General features: G+C 37.0%; 3 protein-coding genes across 7 annotated transcripts; all 3 read left to right on the top strand.

Annotated features, from left to right (window-relative positions):
• The first annotated feature begins 1,534 nt into the window (after positions 1–1,534).
• LOC147545004 (F-box protein At5g67140-like) lies at positions 1,535–4,297 on the top strand. Its single transcript, XM_086637715.1, has 5 exons — positions 1,535–1,811; positions 1,984–2,130; positions 3,109–3,244; positions 3,343–3,441; positions 3,865–4,297. The coding sequence occupies exons 1-5, from the start codon at positions 1,714–1,716 to the stop codon at positions 4,084–4,086; spliced, it is 702 nt and encodes a 233-aa protein (XP_086493841.1). The 5' UTR covers positions 1,535–1,713; the 3' UTR covers positions 4,087–4,297.
• A 572-nt stretch (positions 4,298–4,869) lies between these two features.
• Positions 4,870–10,013, top strand: LOC147545003 (SEC-C motif-containing protein / OTU-like cysteine protease family protein). Of its 5 annotated transcripts, none has more exons than XR_015223052.1 (11): positions 4,870–5,090; positions 5,263–5,369; positions 5,520–5,595; positions 7,072–7,221; positions 7,645–7,706; positions 7,800–7,884; positions 7,997–8,143; positions 8,783–9,007; positions 9,133–9,225; positions 9,397–9,548; positions 9,705–10,013. XR_015223052.1 is itself a non-coding variant. In XM_086632202.1 (11 exons), the coding sequence occupies exons 1-10, from the start codon at positions 5,043–5,045 to the stop codon at positions 9,536–9,538; spliced, it is 1,140 nt and encodes a 379-aa protein (XP_086488328.1). In that variant the 5' UTR covers positions 4,870–5,042; the 3' UTR covers positions 9,539–9,548; positions 9,705–10,013. The 5 variants fall into 5 exon arrangements, 3 of the variants coding, with proteins under 3 accessions (XP_086488328.1, XP_086488327.1, XP_086488329.1); XR_015223051.1 differs by having other exon boundaries at positions 9,397–9,553; XM_086632202.1 differs by having other exon boundaries at positions 9,133–9,230.
• A 4,678-nt stretch (positions 10,014–14,691) lies between these two features.
• CER9 (RING/U-box superfamily protein) lies at positions 14,692–21,030 on the top strand. Its single transcript, XM_086632200.1, has 9 exons — positions 14,692–15,343; positions 15,955–16,647; positions 16,869–17,648; positions 17,747–17,958; positions 18,081–18,452; positions 19,398–19,555; positions 19,647–19,810; positions 19,904–20,050; positions 20,151–21,030. Exons 1-9 carry the CDS (start codon positions 15,035–15,037, stop codon positions 20,658–20,660), a joined length of 3,345 nt encoding a protein of 1,114 aa, XP_086488326.1. The 5' UTR covers positions 14,692–15,034; the 3' UTR covers positions 20,661–21,030.
• Positions 21,031–25,685: the final 4,655 nt, after the last annotated feature.

Below are 25,685 nucleotides of genomic sequence, written 5' to 3'. Positions count from 1 at the left end.
GGAACAACAGTACCCAATTCAATGGTTGGAGAAGCTAGAGATGAAGAAGACGAACTCGATTTCGATTTGGGACTGGCATCTGCAACAATAGAAGAGGCAGCAGCAGCAGATTCAACATCTTTAGCAACAATTCTGCCCCATGGACCAGTTCCAACAACTAAACCCAAATCTACCTTCAATTCCTTAGCCAATTTTTTGGCATATGGAGATGCAACAATTCGTATCAGAGTTCTAAAGAAGCTACATTTTCTCAACACATAAACAACACAAGTTATATGAACTTCAGTTGACTACTAAAGGATGCCATTATTGAACCCTAATTTTTCTGTAACTTAGCACAAAGTAATCTCAAATAGATTCATTAGTTACTACCCATTATCAAACACGAAGATAAGAAGAAGACATTCATGAATTAAATGAGAAACACTGAATACTTACTGGTGATTGAGAAATCCCACCAAAACCTTCAAGTTAGCTACCACCCACAGTTCTCAATTCCTCTAATGCCACTTTTCAAGTAGACCTCAAGTTCCAAAATTCGCGACTTTCTCCACTTCTCGTCGGCGATTTCTCCGGTCAATGATTTCATCTTGAGTTTGGATTTAGCCTAAGAGATTTCACCTTGAGTTTTAGCAAGGTTAGCAATGGCAGATTCAATGGCTTCCACCACACCTATATCTCAATCTCACCTCTTCTCTAACAATACCCAATTCAAACCACAAAGAAACCATAAGAAGTTAAAGACCCTACCCTTCTCTTCTTCTTATTCTCTTGTCTTCCTACCTCAAGAAGATCAACCACAAGAAGATTCATCTCCTCCATTTCCCTCCTCTAATTTTATCATCACGGATTGGCCAAACGGTGAGTATTTGAAGAGTAACGGATTGGCTAATCCGTGACTTAATGCAAAAGGACGGACTGGTCCAGTCCGTCTAGTATGTCCTAGGGCATTATTGTTGTCCGAAATTCTGGTTGGATCTTGTGAGAAATTGACGGAGGGGTTAGGGTTAACTCCACTTGACCGGTGCCTACATAGTTGGACGGTGCTAATAGAGAAAGTAGCAGTTGGCCTTGGTGCCAACAGAGATGGATGCTAACAGCCTTTTAGCCCGGTGTCTTTAGAAGCACCCAAAAGTTATTTGTACTTCGAAAATCAAATTTGTTCTCAAGACAAATCCTTTTTTTTAATTTTCTTGTCTTCCAATTTAAGCTTTCCGTGTACGTATATGCAAGGAAATGGTCATCTCTTGCAACAAAAAAAAAAAAAAAAAAGAAGAAATGGTCATCTTAAACTGCTAATTATAAAATCAAAAAATTGAAGGTTGAAACTATGAGTAACACTACAGCATTTGATCATTACTGGATATTGATTCTAACATAATCTAAACATAGAAGGAGACGAAATCTAACGCCTGTAAATAATCTCACTAAAACAAACACGTGCACTGGGATGGGACCGACTACATTTCCAGTTGAGTCACGTAACCCGATGGATATCCAAAAGGTGGAGATCAATTTCATTTCATGGAGATTCGAGCTGAGAGGAGATTGAGTCGTATACCAAAGACCACGTCCTCTCTTGCAGGTCCCGCCAACCTTCATTTACTTTTTTATTTTCTAAAAGATGGGAAGATGATCCACACTGTATTTATTTTCTCTCTCTCTAGGAGTTTCTATTGATTTTAGAGAGAGAGAGAGAGGGGAAGGAGGAAGATGGGAAATGAAGAAGAAGAAGAGGTAATAGATAGGCTTCCTCTTGACCTTCTTGCTCATATTTTTCTTCTCATCACTTCCTTCACTGATTTGGCCCAGTAAGTTCAAAAATTCAATTTGATACTTCTGAAGTTGTTTTTTTTTGTATATGAATTTGTAAAATTGATCTACTTAATGGGTTTGAAGTTGTATTTTTCTTATATGAATTTGTAAAATTGGTTTAGTTAATGGGGTTTTAAAGTTGTGATGAATTTGAAATTTGAAAATCAGGGCAAGTAGAGTTTGCAGGAAATGGAGAATAGGTGTGAGACAATCACTAGCTGGAAGAGAACGTTTGAGCTTTGCTGGGTGTAAAATGGATGATGAATCCACTTCTCATCTTGTTCGTTACGCTTATAATCTCAAGGACCTCGATATGTACTCTCTCTCTCTCTGCTTTGATTATCTTTTTGAGTTCCAATTTTACTGAATTTTATGATACATGGGATAAAATGATTACATAATCTAAAAACAAATTGGGGCTTCTCACCTTGGGATTTATTGATATTAGGGTTTTTTGTTGATATTGGGACTCATGGGTGACAATTTCTGATATTTGATAACTCTTTCGAATATAATTTCATATTGAACTATTACAATTCATGGATTCAGAAAAAAGAACACGGGTCTTGGGGTGAGCCCGGATTTTTTGTAGTCGGGGGTGGTTTATATAGGTTGCTATTATAGATATATCGATCGAGCTCATTGGTGTAAAACTGAAGTATGTATACCTAATTAGGTCCTCTATAAGGGGAACCATTAGTAGGCTAGTAGCCGTGCCTGATGAGCTGCATAGTAGATTAGCCTACTAACGCGCTCGCCTTGACCTTGCTACGAATCTTAACACAATTCAGAGTAGCATTGCAGACAATCAGACAAAGCCTTCTTTTCTAAGACAGAAACCATGCCCAAATTCATTAATTGCATCACTAGTTGCCGAAGTCAGGAATTACTAGAACAGATTACGGAATCAATTACCAAGTGAGATAACTTGGTAATTTCATGTTACATCATTTGGGCAATCTGGAAAGGAAGAAATTATGCGATCTTCGAATGGAAATCCGTAGATGTTGATCTCTTTGAGTTGTTGATTCCCTCATGAGTCATGAAAGTCTTTTTTAAAGGGTGGACTCAGAATTGGGAGGCTTTGATTGCAACTTTGTGAGAGAAAGAGTCTTGGTTGTAGTCATTGGCTATGCTGCCAGTCTTCGAAACAATCGGAATAGTTACTTGTTCTTAAGTTTGCCTGAAATAAAACTGTCAAAAGAACGTTCGTTCATAGTTTATTCCTCGTTTTCTTGCAGATGTTTGTTGAATCTTAAACATTTGTGGTTTTTATTTTAAATGTGGTTTTAGTTCAAGGAGCTGTTGGGGATGCCAAATAACTGATGATGGTCTGTACAGAATATCTTTATCCAAGTGCGTCGGAAACCTCATATCGATATCCTTGTGGGGTATGTCTGGTATCACAGATACTGGTGTAGTTCATTTGGTACGTAACGATTTATACTCTTTGCACACATACCCACATACATATATAGGCTTGGGAAAGTTTAAGTGTCAATTTGTTACCGGACTATGTTTTTGCAGGTTTCAAGAGCTACTTCCTTGCAACACTTGAATGTTGGTGGTACATTTATCACCGATGAATCATTATTCGCTATTGCTAATAGTTGCCGTGATTTAAAGGTGAATGAAGTAGTGAGGTGTTCGTACATAGTGCTTTCAGTTAATCTCATTGTTCACCTCAACGGTGGCAACATGAATGACTTATCCGAGTCTGAGTTCGTCCGAGTATGACTTGTTTTAGTAAAGCCACAAAGCTCATTCTAGATGATTTCAGTCGACGGGCTCTTTATTTAGACTTATTCTATTTTTTACTCGACTCGACCCAAAATCTGACCGGGTCTGCAATTGAAACAAGATGAGTCAAATAAAAAACAAACAGTCTGATACTTGACTCGAGTCAATTCATACACTATTAGGCTGGGCCTTCTAAAGAGAACCACTAGTAAAGTACCTTGGACTAGCCCACTAGTAGTTCGACCTCTGCTTCGCCTATAAGGATTGAGACAGATTATTTAGTACAAAATTGTTTTTCATCTCTTGCAGACTATTGTTTTATGGAGTTGTCGCCATGTTACTGAGAGTGGGCTTCTCGCGCTTGTAAATAATTGCCGAAAGCTCGAATCAGTCAATGTTTGGGGGATGAGACTTCCATTAGATTGCTTCACTGGTTTGCTTGCTATCAGACCAGCTCTTCAGATAAAACCTAGAAATGAACATCTAAATGTTGGAATTGGTCCACTTCCTCCTCTATGGCCAATGGCATAAAGTTGTGAATTTGCTTCTATCACACCATTGAGTTTTGTAAATATAATCACCTTACTCAACACTCATTCTCAATGTTTGCTTAATACTGTGAAGTTGGAAATACTATCTATACATACAAGATGTAATAAATGTAATAATTGGTTCACCTGTAATGAATTGGATACATAAGTGGATCCTACCAATAAAAGAGATTTATTTTATTCTTTTCTTATGGGTACTTGTAATCCTGTTCTGTTTGGCGTGCGAGAAATAAAATATGATTACCAAGAATTTCATTTCAAATTGTTGTTTGGCTTGCAGGAATGTACTTAGAATCTCATTCCAATTGGAATCCATGATCTTTCAACAAAAAAAAAAGTTGGAATCCATGAAGGAGTAATAACAATCTAGAGTTGAGTGTGTAGGTTTGTAGTATTCTCATTAGAACCAACAAAAGATGATAGATATAATTATCCCTTGGAGTTCGATGGAATTACACGACTCTATAATCATAACTTCTCAAATTATGTCTGTGTTTGTCATAAAATATGAGAGTGTGAATTCTCTCGTGGCCAAGACCCGTGAAACGCGTTGAGTCCCGTGTAGCCTCCAATCCCTCATTCACTCGTCCGATTCACCTACGTGCTCTCCAATCCCTCATTCACTCGTCTGATTCACTCGACTACACTAGTTTGCACTCCTATTATCTGTCTGATCAGCCTTAAAGTGAGCTTGGGCCCAAACGTGCCAGCCCGTCTCCCGCACCTACTGACCTACTTAACAAGGTGAACAAATAAAGGCGTTATTTTCGTCTCCTCCCACAAAACGTTTAAAAACATAAAATTTACTCGGCTACTTTGCTAGGAAGTCAGAACGGCGGAACTAAACTATTAGGTCGAGTTTAGTCTTGATCTCAATTCTTCAACTTCTTACGACCAAATAACTAATTTTCAAACATCTTCCTTGAAGTAATCATCATGGTTCAACCTAAGCATCAAAAATCAAAACCCAAGAAACAAACTCATGTAAATAACTCTACTAATCCGTCAGTTTTATTTATTTATTTATTTATTTGTTTAAAAATCACATTACCCACAAAGTGTTCGATGAAATTCCTCAACCAAATTTTATTAAACTTTAATTTATGATGATGTTTGAAGTGTTTTAATTGTGCCGGATAGTATTGGTGGTGGGCAGGTAAAAAAGCATGGAAAACAAGCTGATATCTCAGAATTCCGTTCACAGCTTGACGCTTTGGGTTTGAAAATTGTTCAAGTCACTGCTGATGGTAACTGTTTCTTTAGGTAATCAGTGTTCAGTGACTACTACCCAAACTTCAATATTCATATACTGTATATATATATTTCGGAATCTGTTGGACTTCGAATTTATGTTGTTGGGTTTGTTTGGTTTTTGTGGCAATTATTTATTCATCGTGTTAGATAATTTTGCAGGGCATTGGGAGATCAAATGGAAGGTAATGAAGAAGAGCATAAAAATTATAGGCTAATGGTGGTGAAATATATTCGGGTATGTGAATGCTATTTTGCGAAGGAGATATATTACATCATGTCATCATAGAATCATGGGTACATTGTATGGCATTGATGCATCATAAGAATGGGATAAGCACAAACTTGCCATGAAAAGCTGAATCTAGGCCGGCCATGAAAACTATCTGTAGACAGGTTATCAAACAAACTGACCAATACTTTATTACACCTATAATTACATTGAATAGTTCAAGAGGGTAGACCGCAACCAACACGAGTCAAACCACGACCTCTTGGACATTAGGGGAGGGTGCACAACCGTCGATCCAAAGCCTCGTTTCAACAGATTTTGTTGTTACAATGAACATATCGTTTGGTTTCCTTTTCCTATCTTTTAGTTTTAGCACATATGAAATCTTAACCTCTCTTGTTTCATATCTCAATTTTGGAGTCGAAGCCTAAGTGGATTAAATCTCTTGTTGAACCTGATGCAACATTTCCAGTAGACGCCTTATGTTTTTTTCTTTTTTTGCTATTTGGATTTCCGTTTTCTTGGTCCATCCAGATTTAGTTTGATATTTTGCTTTTTCCTGGATTGACATGTTTGCTATATAACCAATGTATACGAATATGGCTTCTGTGAGAATTAGAGTGATGTTTGTTTGTCCGAAGAGAGGATTTTTTAGAGAAGCATTTTTCGGGCTATTTGATTATGGCAAAGAACCGTGTGTTGTGGTATCAATTGTTCTTCCTGAAGCTTCACAGAGAAATTCCTGAAGTATTTTCATAAGTCGAAGTGAAGGAATAAGGATTATATCAGCATAGAGGATGTTCATTATTTGATGATTCTTCAACTGGTGAATTTTTTCTCTGCATTTTGTCCAGCCATATGAAGGCAACAGGCCAAGTAATGCAATTTTGGGTACCTTCAGAATTTACCGCGCTCTAGATCACATAAATACTTGTGGAGTTGTCAAAGATCTGTTTAGGGTGGTTTTGGTAGTTGCCTAAATAACTTGTTTCTTTGCTTGAAATTTATCTTAATAACATTTTCTTACATATTGTCTATTACAAAATTTCAGTAACTTCTCGACCTAAGCATATGATAGTCCCCGTTCTCCTATGAGTTATTATGCTCCTGCTTAAGTAGCCCTTATTTTCCCAAGCCGCTCTTTCTTCTGAGTTTTTTGTGTTTATAGCCTGTTGTTGCATATGTTTCTTGCTATTATGTCTTTTTCCAGCGTTTAGGGGTTTCAGTGTTGAACTTTTCATAATGCATCTGTTTGGGCTAAAAGCTTATTTTTTTGTTCCATGACATGGTTTTTCCGATCTGATTAAAATTACCATACTCAGTTTAATCTCTAACCCAGAATTTATTTTTCCTGCGAAGTCATATACTTGTTGCGAGTATCTGACTTTATGATTAAGAGGGAGAACTCTGTGAGTGGTGACTCTTAAGGCTTTTATTAACTTGTTAATGTGCAACTTAAATACACAATGTTCCTTTTAATAGGATCACCGAGAAGAGTTTGAGCCTTTTATTGAGGATGAGGTTCCATTTGATGAATACTGTGAGTCCATGGAACAAGATGGTACATGGGCAGGACACATGGAATTGCAAGCAGGTTCTCTTGTTACACGTCGTAATATTTGCATCCACCGAGTAAGGTTCTTTTTTTCCCTTCTTGTGACTGTCCCTCTGACCATTGAGATCAAATCTTTTTCAGTTCCTTTTGTGTACAATAATTTACTCCCATCGAGGATCAAAACCTGCTCCCTAATAGCTGGTCAGTCTGCTACAAACATTGGTTCTTGAAAGATTATGTGAATGAAGATGAGGTCACTGGTAAATAACCCAGTCTTGTTATGAGCCAGGTGGAATAACCCCATATTCATCCAATGAGGCGACATTTTATCGTTCAAATCTCACTGTGGTGGGTTTTGTTTCTTTCGGTCTGCTACGCATGTGCAGTAAAACACATGGAGAGAGACTTCCTTCTAATGATACCCGAGGAGTGTATCTTAATATGAAATATTGAGTCCTTGACTCGTTCTACTTATCTTAACATTACTTGATCTTTTGCAGATGATGTCACCTCGTTGGTACATAAAGAACTTTGACGCTCAAGCATCAAATATGATCCATTTGTAAGTTTGACTCTTAGATCTCGAAGATGGTCTCCATGCTTCAATGTGATCAAATAGGTAGATAGTAATTGTTACGTGCACATGTTATTGCAGATCATACCATAATGAGGAGCATTATAATAGTGTTCGTTCAAGGGAAGATCCTTGCAATGGCCCAGCTAGACCAGTTGTGATTAAGGTTTTTATAAACTGAATGTGTGACTAAGTATTAGTTATGGTTATTCTGTTCTTCAAATATTGCGAATGAAAAAAGAAAATCTCCTGATTTATTTTATTGTAACTCTTGAAAGGCAGACACTGATCTTTCAACATCAGCTAATAAAGCAAAAGGCGCTGCCACCAAATCCAGAGGGAGTTCTTATAAAAATATTGATGCAGCTTCAGTTAAATTGGTAATGAGTGGAAGTGGGTGCGAAAGTACGGCTAAGGTTGAGAAGGTAAAAGATCCTTAGATTAGCTCTTCAGACTTCATGCTGACTATATCACTTGTTTGGTCCTTTCGGGCAAGTAGTTGGGATTGGTCGCCCACCTAACTTAGTGGAGTATATCGAGACCATGGGTATCCCGGACGATTCCAGGGTGAATCCCCAAGTTAGTTGTAGTATGAAACTATGAAGTTGGAGTTAACTTGAATTGTGATAGTATGATTTGAGGCCTATGTATTGAAGCTACTGAAAACTCAGCCGAGTTACTTGGCGTAACTCAGCCGAGTTACTTGGCGAAACTCAACCGAGTTACTTGGCGAAACTCAGCCGAGTTACTTGGCGTGGATCGGGCACTGCCCCTTGTCTGACCTGAGATGATCCTGTGCCCAACTGCTTGCTTTGGGGAAGATGGGTCGAAGGTCAGGGCACTCTAAAAAAGAGATTTAATTAGTTATAATTCGTTTTCTCTTCACTCAAAATTCCACGTTTCTTATTTACTAGTTTCAAATTAAAATAGATTTCCAACTTATCTTCGTGGATCGACATCGGTCTTACCGAGTTTTATTACTTGGTTCCCGTGCACTTGCGGGTAACCTTTTCTTGTATATTCTTATATGGAACCTCTGAAACGGTTTTATGAATGCCATCCAGGTTTTGCAACAAGTAGATGGAGATGTTGAGGCTGCAATTGAATTTTTGATAGCAGAACAAGGAGTGGAAGATGATGTAATTGAAAATAGTGAATATCCTCAGGAAGGAAACAGGGACTGCGGAGGAGCAGCAACCCATCAAGATAAAACATCTAAACATGATGAACCTGATAATAACGATAGAAAGCCAAAGAATGGCGATAAAATTTCTCAACCTATTGATCAGGTTTGATTTCTAATGACATCCCATCTACTTCAGTACACTATGTATGGTATGGTAGTTTTTATCAATCGATATCATCTGAGACGTGCCGTTTATTTTCTTGTACGCTTCTTTCTTGTGTTCTGCAGAAAATATCGAGAAACAAGGTATGCCCTTGTGGTTCAAAAAAGAAGTATAAAGCTTGTTGTGGATCAGTCACGAGAAAACCCCCAACTGAATTTGTAATGTATAACTGATCTCCCTTTCGAGTTCTACTTCTTCTTCACCACAAGATCCTCAATTAAATTTATAACTTAAATATGAATTTATTATGGAATTCAAAAAAGGCGAAAGAGATCATAAAAACGTCAAGTCGTTGATCTTTTCCTGTTTTCTTGAATTTCATGTACCAGTAATCATAAAGTTGCTACTCGTAAGAGTAAAACTACTAAAAGTGAAAGGAAGAATGGCAGAAAAGGTGGATCGGCGAAAGTTGTCTCGTCGGTTGGATCTGACGGAGAGGATCCACCTGACATGGGTGCACTTTGTATCTGAGCAGTAAATGGTGAGGTAACGTTTCATAATCTTGCTAAACTGAACTTCCTCTTCGTAGCTTCTATCCCACACTGCTTATTTTAACTCTTCTGCAACCGTTCTGTTTTCTCAATTTTATCTTCCTGCCTGAGATTGTTGCCGTAATGGACATTTTCGGTCGATACAGGAGGAAGTTGGGTCACCATTGATGGCTTCCATCTCATTTGAGCATTGCAGAATGCGGGGAATACGATTCTACAAACAAATAGTTACATGGGAAATGCAGATTGAACTCGCAGTCTCTATAAACCAAAGATATTACAGATTTGGTTTCGATCAACTCAACGCATTCTTCTTTGGGTTTTTTTTTTGAGAAATCGACTACGATCTACGTTAGTTGTTACAAGCCATTGATACATCATGAAGATGTGATGAGCACGATAACCGCCTAATTTAAACCATAATGAAAGAGGCCTAAAGCCCGACAAATTTATTATATTATTTACATTATATATTGCCTAAATTACATGTGATAAATCTTGATAGCAAACTGCTTCCACCGAGACTCCATCCCACGCCCTCATTGGCTTAAGCAAGGGTGTCCAACCGCTGCACCAAAGGGTTGTTGACTCTTCTTTGGTTTCTTGATGTGTCATTACTCAAACTTCATTTCCTTGTTCGTGTTACATTAATTATTTTGCTCCATTGATTTAGAGATTTGTAAGCTTCTTATTCTACTTTAAAAAAACGAAAGTACTACTTCAATAATAAAAGCTTAATTGATTTCGAACTATCTGTGTGGTTATTGGTCTTAAAAGACTTGTATCTAAATCCGACTTAAAGTAATTCTAGTCATCCATATCTGTCATTCGAATGTGACGGAGTAAGATATACATGGAGTCAAATTTTAGATCCGGTTTAGGAAACAAAACAAACACAATCTATCTTGAACAAATGTCTGGCCAAGAAAAATGTCCATGTCATCCGTCGGAGCCTGCGGACACCTGAAACGTGGAGATGGGACCAACCTGACTGATCCGATGAAATAAATGGGTAGGAAAAAAAACAAACACTATATATCTTGAACAAAAGTGTGCCCGGGAAAAATGTCCAAAAACCTAAAACCTGTCATCCGTCGAAGCCAGTGGCCACTTGAAACGTGGAGATGGAACCGACCTGACTGATCCGATGAAATAAATGGTCGCGTTCGAATTTTGAAGTGATATTTGACATACCATCTGATCATGACATGTTAGATTTGACCCAATTGCTAACTAAAAGAACTATTTCATACATTTTTATGCAACTAATAAGAAAGAACAAAACTATATTCTGAGTTAAAAGGGAGATAGAGATAGGGAGATTTGCTGTTTGGACCCCCTTTCGTATAATTGACTTGCTGTTTGGACTCCCTTTTTCCAGTGTTGCACTTTGGACTCCCTTTTGACGGAATCAAGGGGGAATATTCCGTCTTTAAGATTATACATAAAGAAATTCCCATTTTGCCCTAACATAATCTCCATTAATAATTAAGGCCAGCGCTGTGGGGAAAGCAAAATAGTTTCCGGGGTGTGAAGACTTGGTCAAAAATTGGTCAATTTTGTTTGACAATTTTATTTAGGGGGAAAGCAAAATAACTTCTCCACCTCAGCTCTCTCTCTCTCCACCTCACTTCTCTCTCTCTCCACCTCACTTCTCTCTCTCTGCCATCTCATCGTCTTCACCGGTGAAGGTCGTCGGCCGGCCAATTTCCGGCCGGCGACCTTCAACCATAAAAATAAATTTTTTTTTTTTTTTTTTTTTTCTTCTCCTCTCTCTCTAGATCTGATCTAGAGAGAGAGAGGAGACCTCCATTGGAGGTCCGAACAGACCTTCAATGGGTCTGTTCGGACCTCCAATGGAGGTCTGGAACAGACCCATTGAAGGTCTGTTCCGACCTCCAATGGAGGTCTGCGAACAGACCTTTTGAAGGTCTGTTCGCAGACCTCCATTGGAGGTCCGAGCAGACCTTCAATGGGTCTGTTCGGACCTCCTGGAGGTCTGGAACAGACCCTTTGAAGGTCTGTTCGGACCTCCAATGGAGGTCTGCGAACAGACCTTCAAAAGGTCTGTTCGCAGACCTCCATTGGAGGTCGGAACAGACCTTCAATGGGTCTGTTCCAGACCTCCATTGGAGGTCCGAACAGACCCATTGAAGGTCTGTTGGGACCTCCAATGGAGGTCTCCTCTCTCTCTAGATCAGATCTAGAGAGAGAAGGAAAAAAAAAAAAAAAAAAAAAATTTATTGTTGAAGGTCGCCGGCCGGCGACCTTCACCGGTGAAGACGATGAGGTGGCGAATACATGAGATGTTAGAAAATATTCCCCATAAAATATATTTCCCCGGAAAATTTTCAAAATTCTACATATTCCCTTTAAAATTTCACATCCCGGAAACTATTTAGCTTTCCCCAAAGCGCTGGCCATAATTAAACCAACTCAAGTCTGCCAAACGACAATAATCGTGACTTCCCACGGAACAAACAAGTTCTCCTTATAAGAGGAAAGAACGGTAACCCTTTCAAATCCTCATTCCGTTGAACAACTCCATCACTCCTTACTTGTTCTTCTTTAGTAATATTCATCTTACCAGACTCAACCCAAATTCCGGCCCTTTCCATTTAACACGAACCCTGGATCTTGAAATTAACTCCCCTGAAACAACATCAAAACCAAGTCTTCTTCAAATAAGTTTCACATCACATTTGTTGGAAATCAGAGGCGTTCATGGCCGCCATTTCTTCATCTCCTCCATTGTTACTCCTCTGGTTAAACACCCAATACCGGATCTTCACTAAACTTATATAAAATTCTTAAAAATTGAATTTGGATATTATTGAAAGAACTAGAAATCCAAAATCGAGAAGAACCCTTGAGAACTATTAGATAAACAATAGTTCTTGTTAGTTAAGATGTCTTTATGTGAAAAAAAAACAGAGTTTGGATTAGAATAAATGATTCTGAAAATTCCTGGATCGTCTGAAAATTCCTCAATCATAAATGATTCTAAAAATTCTTAGAATTCCATGTTATGTTCTTATTAGGTTTATGCCAAAGACTTGGTACTTTTAGTGATAAAGAAATGAGTATTGAGATCTGAAAGAATCGAAGAAGATGATGTACGAAGACAGGATTAATATCAAGGATATGACATTGAAGACCTGCATGTACCATCTCTCACTCAAATCTCCTCAATATCAAATACCCAAATACTAAACACAAAATTGAGTTTAAAGATTGAAACTTTCCAACAAAACCTGCATCAATTGATCGAAAAAAAATAGATACAATTTTCAGAAGTTCTTTAAACTCACCTCAATATAAAGATCTTAGTTGTTTCAAGATGAGAATAGAGGAAGAAGAAGAAAGAAGATGCTCATGCATCATTTCCTAGTTCCTGCTTCAAGGTCTCCCAATCAAACACCTAACCACCCACATAAGGAATTAGGGATTTTTTTCATGGATTTGGGTTGAAGAAGATGAAATTTGTTTATTATAGTAAATATGACTACCTGAAGAATATCAATTAATCTCCTTTATAGATTTTCATCTCCTCAACTTTTAGAGAGAGAGAACGAGAAAGAGAGAGAAAAAAACTTAGGAATTGAAGGTGGGTCATTGCTAATGTTGTTGATCTAGGGTTTTTTGTGGTGATAATGGAAGAAGATTTTAGGGAAAAAATTTGCAGATTAAATTATATGCAATCATGAAAACACTATTTTAGGGGAAAAAAACTCCCTTTCCTAAGGAAGAAGAAGAAGCTCATTTAAAACATACAGGATCAGCTCGTGGGTCAGTCAATACTTGGGTTGGGTTAACTTGTGGGTTGACCAGTTATTTTAAGTAAAGGGTAAAATAGTATTTTCATCCCCATTTATTATTGAAATGTTATATTTAACTTTTTATTTTGAAAAAGGGAGTCCAAAGTGCAACTTTGGAAAAAGGGAGTCCAAACAGCAAGTCGATTATATGAAAGGGGGTTCAAACAGCAAATCTCCCATAGAGATATCTTAAATTTTGGCATAAAATTAAGGAGAAATCTTTTTTTCTAGTTAAACTAATTTTGGGTTAAAGATAGGTCAGTTTGACCCAGTTAGTCATTGGTTTCAACACTACCTCAATGGCTCCCATTTGAAGAGAAACACAATTTATTTTACGTGTTTGGCGAATTAGTCTTTCATTTCTGCAAAAATTCGTAAACTCTCGCAATTCATGCTTGTATTTTGTCTTAGTGAGCTTATGAGCGCAAAATGTGGTTGACATAAAGATGTGTGCACCACTTGGTGCGTTTTTCTATCGGAGTCCCAGATTGTGTCGAAACCTGAATAAACAAAAAAATATGCGGGTTTGGACAAATGTTGGAACCAATTTTTGATACTCGCCCGAATCCCCCTTTAATCTTAATTGACATAGAATTCTGGAGTCAATCCGGTGAAGAGTGAATATCACCCGATCCGATTTGCACCTCTAAACAAAAGTGGCTCAATGTTTCATTTTATAAAAAAGTAGGCTTGTTTACAAATTCGGAGCGATAAAATTGTTAAAAGTGATCCCCGCAAAACAAACACTCTCATCCTTGTATTAATAGTGTCTTCCTGAATCTTTTCTCATTGTGGTCGATTCACTTATATCATCCCACGTTTAAGCTCAAAGATTTTTTCTACTATAAATGATTAAATTTGACCAGATTTTAGTTCACATAATTGTTTGAACGAACCACAAAATGTAATATACAGGAGATAAATATGGTGTGAATAATCAATTCTACGACTCTCCTTGAAGATGGTACACAGATGCTTAAGGCAGCTAGAGATGTGTTATGTGGCCTGTCTTCCACGATCTTTAGTCAGTTATAATCATTGTTGCTGAATCGTATTTAAATAAATTTAAATTTTCGATCAAGTAGTTGTAATTACTTTATCAGACGCACTCATTTTTTCATAGTCCTTAAATTGGAGTATAAAGGCGTAAAAACGACACAGAATTGTACATACTTTCTATTAGTTGAGGCAACAAAAAAAAAAACAAAGTCCACATTTTTTTTCTCACACTTATAAAATACTACACACGTGTTTGGCACATACACTTCTTGACCTAAGCCCCTTCAGAGTTGGAATTGATTTTCGAACTAAAAGGCTTTCATTTATATTACATTAAATCGCTAAAAAGTTGTTCTCTCTTATCCAACGTCTTAACCGTTAGTCGGTAAAAGAACGGAGGATTTTTCAGCCCAAGGCTTACTTTACGCCCACGCATTTAATACAACTAGGGAAGAGTGTATCCGCCCTCATTAATCGTCATCCTCACTGAAGAGACTCTCTCTCTCTCTCTCTCTAAAAAAAATCAAATCCTGGTTCTCTCTCTCCATCTTTCTCTGCTCGATCCTTCTCTCAATTGCGAAAATCTAATTCACGAGGAATCCAGATAGGACCGGAGGGAATATAAATTAAACCCTTATTCGTTCTCCGGCTTCCGTTGTATGGAGATTGCGGTTGCACCGACAACCTCTACGGAGGAAAAGGGAGAAAGTAATGGCGTTTTAGGAGATAGAATGGAAGGTTCCTCCTCTCCTAGCACTTCCTCTGACAAAAAAGAAACCACTACTACTACTACTACTAGTATCTCTGATGGGTATGATGAAGATGAAGATGTTTGTAGAATTTGCCGTAACCCTGGTGATTCTGAAAACCCTCTTCGGTATCCTTGTGCTTGTAGTGGTAGTATCAAATTTGTTCACCAGGATTGTCTTCTTCAGTGGCTTAATCACAGTAATGCTCGAAAATGTGAGGTAAAAATGTTCAAAAATCTGAGGTGACATTTTTTGGGTTTTTTTTAAATCTTGGGGTATTTTGATTCCTCTGAAATTAAAGCTGCTAATTAGGGGTTTTTCTTGTAAAACATCTGAAATTGTCTTAATTGTTTTTGTGGTATGTTCAAATGTTAGTAATTAGGGGAAAGGGGATTAGGGATTTAAACATTATCTTATCTGGGTATCTAAGTGAGTGGGTTTAAACCATTATAGTATCAACCCTCTTGGATTTGGCACTGTGGGGGTAGTGTGTAATTTTCCAAGAAAAGTGAACAGAGTATGTCTCAGTTAGAGTAAATTATTAAAATGACTTACCCTTCTTGGAGTGCCCACACCATTGGGAGCCATAGAAAAGTGAACACAGATGGAGTTTATCTTGTTGTTTGTCTGACTCCATTACTTCAAGTATAATGCTTTCTGTTCTTAGCGTACTGTTTATGTTACTTGCTTCGAACAATCATCTCGTTTAGAGTATGGTAACTTGATGCCTCTATTTTCTAGTGGGGTTTTTAGGTTTTGCTTCTGGGATCCTCTTGCTGTTTGCTTTGGTGATCTAATAACGTAAATTGGTTCTTTGACGTGTTTTACAGGTGTGCAAGCATGCATTTTCTTTCTCCCCTGTTTACGCTGAGAATGCCCCAGTAAGGCTTCCTCTACAAGAGTTTGTGCTTGGGATGGCATTGAAAGCATGCCATGTGATGCAGTTCTTTCTGCGCCTTGCATTTGTACTTTTTGTCTGGCTCCTCATAATACCCTTCATTACTTTTTGGATATGGCGGCTAGCATTTGTGAGGAGCTTCGGTGAAGCTCAGAGACTATTCATGAGTCACTTAGCTACCACCGCGATTCTTACTGATTGTTTGCATGGGTTTCTTCTATCTGCTAGTATTGTTTTCATTTTCCTCGGAGCCACTTCTTTGAGAGATTATTTTAGACATCTACGAGAGCTTGGAGGGCAGGATGTTGAGAGAGAAGATGAACGTGAAAGAAATGCCGTTAATGCTGCACGAAGACCTCCTGCCCCGGCTAATAGAGTACTTGGTGGTGATGGAAATGGTGAAGATGCCGCTGAAGTGCAAGGGATTGCTGGAGCTGGTCAAATAATCAGAAGAAATGCAGAAAATGTTGCTGCCAGGTTGGAAATGCAGGCGGCACGTCTCGAGGCACATGTTGAACAAATGTTTGATGGTCTTGATGATGCTGATGGAGCAGAAGATGTACCCTTTGATGAGCTTGTCGGCATGCAAGGGCCCGTATTTCATTTGGTTGAAAATGCATTTACTGTAAGTTTTCCTTTCCCGCTAAAAGAAAAATTCTAAATATCTAACTACAGTCTTTTTCCTAGAGAGCATCTGTGTATGAAAACTTCCCAAGTTAGCAATGTATCTTTTCCTACAAATCTGTGGAATTAGATATTGTTTCTAGTTATGGTTGAGAAGATTGAGCTTTTATATGTGATCTTGAAGTTCATTCACAGGGTTGTAATGAATTTTTTCTGGTGCAGGTTTTAGCAAGCAATATGATATTCCTCGGGGTTGTCATCTTTGTTCCTTTTTCACTGGGGAGGGTCATCCTGCACTACATGTCTTGGATTTTTTCTGCAGCTACTAGCCCAATGTTGTTAAGAGTCCTACCATTCACAGAAACAGCACTTGCTTTAGCAAACATATCGTTGAACAATGCACTTACTGCTATGACGAATTTATCATCTGATGGTGAGAAACGTAGTTTCCTTAAGCATGTGGTTGAAGTGGTAACGGAAACACTTAAAGCGAACACTACTGAACTTGATGATGTTTCAAATAGCTTAGGTAAACCACTTTCAGCAAACCTGATTAAAGGGGCAAATGGTGGATTCTCAAGTCTTTCGGATGTCACAACTCTTGCAACTGGTTATATGTTTATTTTCTCTCTGGTTTTCTTCTACCTAGGGGTTGTTGCTTTAATTCGATATAGTAGGGGTGAGCCTTTGACTTTGGGGAGATTTTATGGAATGGCTTCCATAGTAGAGGCAGTTCCATCCCTTATCAGGCAATTCTTGGCTGCAATGAGACATTTACTGACTATGGTGAAGGTTGCTTTTCTTTTGGTGATTGAACTTGGAGTATTTCCATTAATGTGTGGATGGTGGCTGGATGTCTGTACTATAAAGATGCTTGGGAAAACTATTGCCCAAAGGGTCGAGTTCTTTTCAGTATCTCCCTTGGCGAGCTCTTTGGTACATTGGATGGTGGGGATTGTGTATATGCTACAAATAAGCATTTTCGTCAGTCTTCTTCGAGGGGTATTTAGCTGTACCTGTTAAATCCTTATAAGCATGTTTCTGTTTAAAATTATGTGTTTCTTTGGTTGATGACTTCTGACCGTATCTTCTTTTGATAGGTTTTGCGAAATGGAGTTCTATACTTTCTTCGAGATCCAGCTGATCCAAACTACAATCCTTTTCGCGATCTTATTGATGACCCTGTGCACAAGCATGCACGTCGGGTTCTACTGTCAGTCGCTGTTTATGGAAGCTTGATTGTGATGCTAGTATTTTTACCAGTCAAACTTGCTATGCGACTGGCACCTTCTATATTTCCGTTAGATATCTTGTAAGTTGTCCTATCATGGTTGGCATCTTCAACATGGGCCCATATAAATTTTGATTATGATATGTCCTAATTTGCTCTTGCTTTGGTCTGCTTAAATTTATTAGTCTACTTCAATACTGCAGGGTGTCTGATCCATTTACTGAAATTCCTGCGGACATGCTTTTGGTCCAAATCTGTATTCCTTTTGCTATTGAGCATTTTAAGTTGCGTGCAACAATTAAAGCACTTCTGCGCCAGTGGTTTACTGCAGTTGGCTGGGCACTTGGCTTGACAGACTTCTTACTGCCCAGGCCCGAAGATAATAGTGGGCAGGATACAGGCAATATGGAAAGGAATGACATAATACGTGATGCAAATCAAGTGGGAGTTGGTCAGCAAGATCGGGCTCTGGTAGCACTTGTTCCTGCTGAGGATGCAGCCCGAATTCCTCACGCATTAAGGAACTCTGATGTTGTAGAAGAGTATGATGATGATGATGATCAGGCTGATTCAGAGTGAGTATTTTGCCACTTGCTAAATTTATTATTTCTTGTTACAAGTTTCCTTGTCAAAGCTACATAGCTTTGAGTATCTGACTTGCACTTCAGCATAAGATCTCTACAGTCCTAATCTTGTTCCTTTACAACCTTAACTTTCCTTTTTCTTTTTCAACTCAATAAATATAATAGGATGGTACTTAGTGCTGCAACATTTTGGGTCTTGGATTGGAGAACTCGTTCTTTTCTTAATTTTGATTAATATCAATATATTGGAAACACTGTCAGAAAGGGCAATATGGTGCTTTGGATGGACAAGTGGATGCTAGTTTATATAACTGTGTAGAGCCGGACACTTAAACTTGTATTACTTGATAACATTCTTGCGCAAGAAGCTGCAAGGATCACTTACTAGGTCATTGGGTATCATTACTATAAAAGGCTGCAGTATATAAATTATGTGGACTTCAGGAAGACTTCAAACAAATTTTACGTTTTTTTGTTTTTTGTCAAAGTTGAAGGGCTTCAAAACTTCGAAGCTAATATTTTCACATATATTGGAATCCTATCTTTAGTTGTTGGAATGAATAAAGACAGTGTCAGTATAGGTGGTAACAGTACTCTACACCAATAGCAAGATTTATGCTTGTTGAAATGAATGCCCTGGTTAACGGGATGTTCATGTAAAAGGAATTTATTGAAGTCATGGGATATTAGGACTGACTGATTGATTATCTCCAAAACCCAAGTTCAAGTAAGAACGGTACTGTTAAAATATATGCATTATGTGGGTGATCCTTGCTGCATTAATGACTGATGCGTTGTGCTTACAAATATGGTCTTTATCAGATTCAATCGCCTGCATTGAAAATCTGTATTTTGAAGTTGTCTGATAGATCTTAAGTCTTAATTTCATTGTTTCCATCTAAACTGGGAATGACTTTCTTGAATTTCTTTTAACAGATACGGGTTTGTGCTTCGCATTGTGCTGTTGTTGGTATTGGCCTGGATGACTCTGCTTCTTTTCAACTCCGCTCTGATAGTTGTACCCATTTCTCTTGGTCGTGCACTATTCAGTGTAGTCCCTCGCTTCCCTATAACTCATGGAATCAAGTGCAACGGTAATCTTTTTTTAATTTAAGCTAACCTTGGATTCGAGCTTTTACATCTCCCCAAGATAATTAATCAATCAGTTTCTGACTCCTTTCATAGATCTCTATGCATTTATTATCGGAAGCTATGTTATCTGGACTATTCTAGCTGGAGTCAGATATTGTGTTGAGCATGTAAAAACAGGAAGGGCAAGGGTTCTGTTCAACCAAATTTGGAAGTGGTTCGGCATTGGTCTGAAGAGTTCTGTACTTCTGTCAATATGGGTAAATAACATTGTAGTGGGATATAATTTCTTCTATTCATCTGTTCATGTCGTTTTTGCCGTTCACCTTATAACCTTCATTCATTGCTTTCAGATATTTATCATACCTGTGATGATTGGCCTACTTTTTGAGCTTGTGGTGATTGTCCCAATACGAGTTCCGGTGGATGAGAGCCCGGTTTTCCTCCTGTACCAAGACTGGGCACTAGGCCTGATCTTTCTCAAGATCTGGACCAGACTGGTAAATATTCTTTCACTTCAATCGGGAAGCGAGACACTGTTTTTGTTGTAAATTGGGATGAACATCTATCTTATGAGTATCATTGTTCTGTTTTGAGCAGGTTATGCTGGATCACATGGCACCTATTGTTGACGAGAGTTGGCGACTAAAATTTGAGAGAGTGAGAGACGATGGGTTCTCCAGGCTGAGGGGACTTTGGGTTTTCCAGGAGATCGTCATCCCAATCGTGATGAAACTGTTGACAGCTCTTTGTGTTCCTTATGTGTTTGCTCGAGGACTGTTTCCTGTTCTCGGGTATCCATTAATTGTGAACTCAGCTGTCTATCGATTTGCTTGGGTTGGCTCTCTCACCTTTAGCTTGCTCTATTTTTGTGCAAAAAGATTCCACTTATGGTTCACAAACCTCCATAACTCAATACGGGACGACCGCTATTTGATTGGTCGGAGACTGCACGACTTTGGTGAAGACAAGACAGAAAAGAAAAACGAGGCCGAGGTTATCTCAGAAACACCAGAAGCAAGTACTCAGGATAACGTTTTAGTTCATGATGAGCAAGAAATTGATGTTGGGATGAGACTAAGGCGTCCTATCGGAGGGCAGGTTTTGTAGCACGGGTTATGGACTTAAACTGAGTCCGGAACAGCTTCAATGGCTAAAACTTAGCAATGCTGCTGCTTCTCCTGACCAAGGTGTTTTGTAACAGGTACAGTTTACACTGAAGCCCTAGAACTTTTCTCCTTATTCTGCTCGTGAAGAAGTCGATATCTAAGATGAATCAACACTCCCCACATTATAAAGGGGAGGGTGTTCTGATATAATTGTCTTTCCCATTGTCTAAAGAGTTCTGATAACATTAAGCATCTTGTTATTGTAATCAGAAGTCATTAATCTTGTGCAGGTATTTGTTCAGTTGCTTAGTCTTCAAGTTGTTGCATCTTTTAGTACATATAATATAATTGGGGAGGACTTAATGATCAAATGGCATTTTGGTAGAATGAATTCGGAGGAATTCTATCTTTTTCCTTTGGAAATTCTTTCAACTTTCATAAAAAAAAATTCTTTCAATGCTAGAGAGATTGAAGAAGATTATAGTGTTAATGATAAATCTAATTATTGCATCTCAAAAACCAGAACCTTCTTCTTTAGCAGACCAAACAGGCCAACCCAACATCATTGTGTGGCTATAGATGTCTAATGGTTGGACCAAGGCATTGGTTCTCAATCGGTTCATTTGAGGTTATATATTGGGCCATTAAATCAGCCATCAGAGTATAAAACAAGAGAAAGAAAGTAGAGAGCGACGAGGAAGATATTCGGAAGGATATTCGATACTATAGCATAGGGTAATTGACTTGTGAGATGATTTGTACATCTAGATGTGAGCTCATATTTGATCGAATGAGCTTGAGCTCATATTTGATCGAATGAGCTTGAGCTCAAGAAAAGGAAATAGGTTGATTCTAGTATTAATAATTTTGAATTAATGACAAGAACAAAAATATCAATGATTAAACGACAAGTGAGTATTTTGGATAAGATTGGTTTCAGCGTCAAGATAAGAAGATTACCTATGTCATTTGGATTAAGTCGGAATCTTTTTCTGATTTAGATGTTCAGTGTTCCTTACTCATTCTCCAGACGGAAACTAGGCAAATAATTTGTAACGGTAGTTTTATTTGGAGATGGGTTATTTTCGGTTGAAGATGATACACTTAGGTTTAAATTTTTTTAATGAATTTATTAACCTCGTCACCTGAATCTTTTTCACTAGGATACCGCCGAAGTCCAGAAAATCCATAAAACTGAGTGTTGCGATACTTAGTGATCATCCTACAAGAATTTGAACTTTCCCCCTTTTCAATGATTTTCACCATTAAAGTAACAATGTAAAGCTTCAACAACTAGAAGCAAATATGGAAGAAAGATAATGGTGTGATTTGATTTTGTGTTACTACGGACGAAGAAACTTTTACATTTTATCAGCTTGCCTCTTATTGACTAAGGGGTGAGAGTGAATCATGTGTGTGAATGAAACTTTACTTTTTTTTTTTTTTTTTTTTGTAAATATCGGCATACTTTAAGGTGTATGACTCTGTGTCTCGAATCCGTGATCTATAGGGTGAAACCAACTTGATAACCACTCCAACTAAAAGTTGTTGACAGTGTGAGTGAAACTTAGGGGGGTAGTGGTTCAGGACATTGGAGGACACTCAGAGACAAAATGTTCCAGAGACATTTCAAGACATTTCGGGACATTTGTCCGTAGACAAAAAGTCTTTGTGGACATTTCAGGACATTTGATTCATAGACAAAATGTCTCAGAGACATTTCAAGACATTTGGTTTATGGACAAAATGTCCTGGGGACATTTCAACATATTGAATCCATGGACAAAATGTGTAGTGGATATTATTATTATTATTATTATCTCATCATTGAAGGATAATTGATAGACATTTATTATTTTAATATTATCATTATAGTCAAACCATATGAAATAATATATTTGTACTCATGTTTCAATAATATATTTTTCGACTTTTGTGGACATCTGTGGATATCTGAGGACATTAATGGCAGTTGGTAGACATTTATTATTTTAATGTAATCATTATTGTCTAATCATACGAAATAAATTTGCCCTACTACTTTGAAAATATATTTTTCGACTTTCGTAGACATCCGTGAATATCTGTGGACATTGATAGATATTTAGTTGATATTTATTATTTTTAATATTATTACTGTCTTACCATATGAAATAAAAAAAATTAATTAATATTTCCAAATATATATTTTTCGACTTTCGTAGACATTTGTAGATATCTGTGGACATTGATGGACAATTGGTAAATATTTATTATTTAATATAGTTAAATATTAATATAATAATAATAATATAATATAATATAATATAATATAATGTAATATAATATAATATAATATAATATAATATAATATAATATAATATAATATAATATAATATAATATAATATAATATAATATAATATAATATAATATAATATAATATAATATAATATAATATAATATAATATAATATAATATAATAATAAGATAATATTATAATAATATGATTTGATAATAATAATTATTTTTATTACCTTCCTTACTCAAATAATAATAATAATAATAATAATAATAATAATATTAATAATAATAATAATAATAATAATAATAATAATAATACAATAATATAGTAATATAATAATAAGATAATATTATAATAATATGATTTGATAATAATAATTATTTTTATTACCTTCCTTACTCAAATATATAATAATAATAATAATAATAATAATAATAGTAATAATAATAATAATACAATAATGTAGTAATATAATAATAAGATAATATTATTATAATATGATTTGGTAATAATAATAATTTTTATTATCTTCCTTACTCAAATGTCCCCAAGTGTCTTCCATATTTTGAGAGACATTTTCTCTCCAAAAGCTCTCCAAATTTACACTAAAATGTCCCCAAAAACAATTTGTCTTGAAATGTCCCTAATTTCATGTCCCGAACGAATAACACAGACATTTGGAGACATTTGAAATGTCTCCAACCAATAACACGGACATTTGGGGACATTTGAAATGTCCCCAACCAATAACACGGACATTTGGGGACATTTCAAATGTCCCCAACCAATAACACGGACATTGGGGGACATGAAAATGTCCCCCAATGTCCCCAAACACTACCCCCCCCCCCCCCCCTAACTTGATTAAAGTAAATTGACCAAGTCAACTGAAATGTGAGTGAGACAAGTAGAAACGGTGATTGTATATAAAATTTGCCCCCAACACCCCTTCTTTTATGGATAATTTTATAGGCAATGCCTAAAGTTGTTAAAGACAATGTATTTTTCATTCGAGACTTGGTCAAAACGATATGACCGTAATTCTTTAAAGGTAATGCCTACAATAATCAAGTTTGAGGGTTATCTTCACCCAAGTTTTCTTTTTCTCTCTTTTCGAAATAAGAAACTAAATCAAGCTTAGATGTCAAACCCATATCCCTAAACCTAGTTTCATCTCATCGAAAATATCAAAATCACTGGTCACCGCCGACCTTCGAAACGCACCAGCCTATTGTGTTCGTATCCTCAAACTCTAAGTGCAAGTGATACCATATTTGTTGGAAACCACCATGGATGAAGAAAGTTAAAAAAATATTGGGGATACGTCAAAAGACTACACCAAAACAATTTTTGAACAAAGTATATTTCTAAAGCGGTACGTGAGCATTCCCTAATACTTTAATTTATGTTTGAAGGATTAAATCTCAGCAAAAAATTGACGTCGACCTTGAAATCGGTCTGGTACGACCGAGTTCATGTATAGATCACGGTTTGACCAGATCGATTTCGACTGAATTGGCTCTCTGTCACAAGATTGGTGGGGCTACACCGATTTGCACTGCCTCCGTCGGTCATGCTACACCAATTTACACTGCCCAAATCGGTACGAGTCCACCAATTTGCACTGCCTTCAAGCTCTACTAAAACATCAACTCATGAGAGGAGTAATACTACTACTACTACTACTAAAAGACTAAGAGAAAACCTTCAAATTAACAATACTATTTCTACTATTGCCTGCACCTCTAATACTCGTATACCACTACTACTTCCACATGTAATAGTCTCGGTTGATTTATTGATACACATCTAATAGCCACTTCTCTGTTTTGGAACCAAGATTCTACAGAGATTTGAATTCTCAAATTCTAGAGTTTAATGGAGAATCTATGGGTTTATAACCAGAGAAAATGTGGGAGAGATAGAGGTGAGAGATTTGAAGAAGGAGGTGAGTGACGATAGACAGAAGGAAAGAGAGAGAGAGAGAGAGATAATGACGTAATTAGGCGATTGGCAATATTGTCTCTCAAATCCAATCAACTATCTCAACATAGAAAGAAGAATGAAGACAAAAGATTTTACTTCCTTACTATTTGTAATTAGATTTAGGTTGTTTCCATACATGTAATTATAGTTCCTTATTTTAATTCCCTCTCTTATGTAAACTTCTCCATTGTAATTCTCTATATATAATTGTTCACCACATAAATAAAAATACCTTTGAACTCTAAATTCTCGTTGTGTTTCTCAATTTAACATGGTATCTTCACCACATAAATAAAAATACCTTTGAACTCTAAATTCTCGTTGTGTTTCTCAATTTAACAAGAGAGAGAGAGAGAGAGATTTGAAGATTTAAAGAAGAAGAAGAAAGTGACGAAGAGGAGATGTCGGGGTTCTCCCTATTTATTTTTTTCTTCTCTTGGAGGGATCAAGTTTAATTACTTAACCGTTGACCTAACGACGTTATTATGCGGTTAGGTCAAACATGGACAGGGCATTGCCTCCTTACTCACACATTGCTTCTAACCAAATTAGGGTTTGCCTTTAGCAAGATTGCCTATAACAAGTTTGGACATTGCTCGTAAAATAACCCTTTTTTCATTAAGCCGACCAAGTTCAAGGAGCTCTTTTCTAGAAGGCCTCTCCACTTGCTAAGATTGAGTTTCTACTTTTAACTCAGTTTCTAGAAGCATTTTTTAAGTGATTAGCATAAAATAACAGGAATAGTTCCAAATATATCA

This window comes from Eschscholzia californica, unplaced genomic scaffold (assembly GCF_041429995.1).
Source record: "Eschscholzia californica isolate CP2 unplaced genomic scaffold, dmEscCali1.0.p SCAF_4, whole genome shotgun sequence".
Classification (NCBI taxonomy): Eukaryota; Viridiplantae; Streptophyta; class Magnoliopsida; order Ranunculales; family Papaveraceae; genus Eschscholzia; species Eschscholzia californica.
This window is presented reverse-complemented; position numbering and strand designations above follow the sequence as displayed.